Source organism: Geospiza fortis, unplaced genomic scaffold (assembly GCF_000277835.1).
Source record: "Geospiza fortis unplaced genomic scaffold, GeoFor_1.0 scaffold118, whole genome shotgun sequence".
NCBI lineage: Eukaryota > Metazoa > Chordata > Aves > Passeriformes > Thraupidae > Geospiza > Geospiza fortis.
The window spans coordinates 1,913,375-1,915,979 of NW_005054380.1; the positions used below are offsets into that span (position 1 = coordinate 1,913,375).

A 2,605-nucleotide genomic window follows, 5' to 3' on the forward strand; every position below is an offset into this window, starting at 1 on the left:
GTCGTCCGTGCTCAGCGCCTGCACCCTGAAGCCCAGCGGGCTGCGGGCGTTGCAGTAGAGCACGTTGGATCCGTCCTCCTCATCCACGGACACCAGCTGGCACTCGCCCGACTGCAGGTTGGGGATGAACTCGCCGAAGCGCCAGGCGCGGCCGTGGTCGTCGCTGTAGAAGGCGAAGGAGTGCGGGGTGGTCTTGCAGAGCTGCCCGAAGCACTCCTTGCAGTCGATGTGGTAGCTGTAGGCGGGCACCAGCAGCCGGCCCGAGCGCAGCTGGATCCCGTGCCCCGGGCCCAGCGCGAACGTCGCCCAGTCTGGGGAGCAGAGACATGGCATGGGGGGAACGTGGGATGGGGTAAAGAGGGAACACCACGGTGCCCTGCCATGCCCCACGTGGGAAGCTCCCCAGGGCTTCCTCTCAGCCAAGCCAAGCCAAGCCAAGCGGTGGGGTGGGAGGGCAACAGAGCCCAGTGCGGCCCATCTGTCCCCACACATGCCTCCCCATCTTCTCCCCACTCCCACTAACTGATATGCATACTCCCTCCATCCCTTTTCCCCTCTGCTTGAGGTCCTCCTCCACCTTTGTGGAAGCTTGTGGGATTCCCGTGTCAAAGCCACTCCCAGCAATGTCACTCGTGGCTCCAGCAGAGCAAAGCCAGGGCCACCCCCATGCTGGCTGCTGCTCCCTTGTCACAGACATCTTTTATGCAAAATCCTTTCCTTAGGATTTTTCCTCTTGAGAAGCTGAGAGGCCGCAGGAACAAAATGTAAACAATAATTATCTGCTGCTGTGGAATGCAACAGGACCATCTGTGATTGGTCTCATGTGGTTGTTTCTATTAATGGCCAATCACAGTCAGCTGGCTCAGACTCTCTGTCCAACACACAAACCTTTGTTATCATTCCTTCTTTTTCTATTCTTAGCCAGCTTTCTGATGAAATCCTTTCTTCTATTCTTTTAGTATGGTTTTAATATAATACATATCATAAAATAATAAAGCAAGCCTTCTGACACATGGAGTCAGATCCTCATCTCTTCCCTCATCCTCAGACCCCTGTGAACACGGTCACATCCCCTCTCCCCCAGCCCCCCTGCAGCTGGGTACCTTTGATGGTGGCACCAATGACCTGCTGTGTCAGGTCTGTGGCTGTGCTCCAGCTCAGGCCCTGGTCAGCGCTGGTCACACAGCACAGGCGGGTCACGTTTTGGCCGGTGACAATCTGGTAGGCTTCGGGCGTCCTGCCCAGCACGGTGATGAAGAAGAGGAAGAGGGTGCCCGTGAACTCATCGTAGAGCGGGCAGGGGTTCATGGAGCGGTGGTGCTGCAGCGTTGCCGTCTCCAGCACACGCATGTCTTCCCACTGCCCACGGAGGAGGAGGAGGAGGAGAGGACGGACAGGGGTAAGGATTGTCCCAGATTTTGCCCAGAGCAGCTGTGGCTGCCCCATCCCTGAATGTGTCCAGCTGGGTTGGATTGCTGGAATCCAGGAAATTCCTCTGACTGCCCTGGAGGACTCGAGACCCTGGCAGGGGGCTTGAAGACCTTGGCACAGAGCCCAAGACACCTGTGACTTTCATTTTGATCCATGGAGCAAATTACCACCTTTATATGAAGAATTACAAGGCAAGAGATTTTAAGTAGAATAATAGTTAGTTTGTCACGGGGTGAAAAATAGACTTTTGAGGTTTTTAGAATGGGGGCTTGGAGTCCCAAGATGGAGGAATTTGGGTGTACCCTGTCCTTCTTCCTTCTTCTTCCTAGCCTCCATGTTCTGGGTGATGCTGGCACTTTTAGATTGGTTTAAGGTGGAAACTCACTGTCTAACATAGGTGATAGGGTATTGGAAAGTTATTGTAAATGTTCCAGGTGATGTTGGCACTTTTAGATTGGTTTAAGGTAGAAACTCGCTGTCTAACATAGGTGATAGGTATTGGGAAGATATTGTAAATATGATACACATAGATTTTAGTATAAAAAGATAACACTGCCTCTGAGGTGGGCAGTGTGCCTCAACCCAACCTGCCAGACAGACCTCAGCAGGTCAGAAAAGAATGTTATAGATAAGAAATAATAATCTTGAGAACGAGAACTGAAGAATCCTGACTCCTTTTTTGATAGCCAGGCTGGGAAAAAGAGCCTTGTACACATCTCAGAGCCACTCTGACCAGCAGAGATCCTGAGACTGGATGGGGCTTGCAGCAACCTGGGATAGCGGGAGGCGTCCCTACCCGTGGCAGGGCATGGAGTGAGATGTCCTTTGAGATCCTTTCCAACCAAAACCAACCTGTGGCCCTGTGGTTCCACCCACGCCATCCTCCCCTCCCCGTGTGGCTGTCTCCAGAGCCCGGCTGTGCCACCCCCAGGCGATGGGGACAGCCCCCCCAGGCTGGCACACCGTGTCCCACCTCCACGTAGCTGCCGTAGATGGAGCCGCGGCGCAGCACCAGCAGGTTGGCGTGGGCATCGTCGGCGCTGAGGCGCTCCTCGGCGAACGCCAGCAGCTTGGCCACGCAGGGCAGGTAGAGCAGGGCGGGGACACGATAGGTGACACCGCTGGATTCCTTCTCGAAGAGCACGGTCCGCGCCGGGAAGTGCCGGGAGCCCAT

General features: G+C 55.0%; 1 protein-coding gene across 1 annotated transcript in view; it reads right to left on the reverse strand.

The window, feature by feature from the left end:
- Nucleotides 1-2,605, reverse strand: part of NEU4 (neuraminidase 4) — a 5,399-nt gene extending 2,794 nt beyond the window's left edge. The window contains 3 exon segments of the mRNA XM_031060313.1: nucleotides 2-311; nucleotides 1,104-1,359; nucleotides 2,405-2,605. Of these exon segments, the coding sequence (XP_030916173.1) occupies nucleotides 2-311; nucleotides 1,104-1,359; nucleotides 2,405-2,605 (767 nt within the window).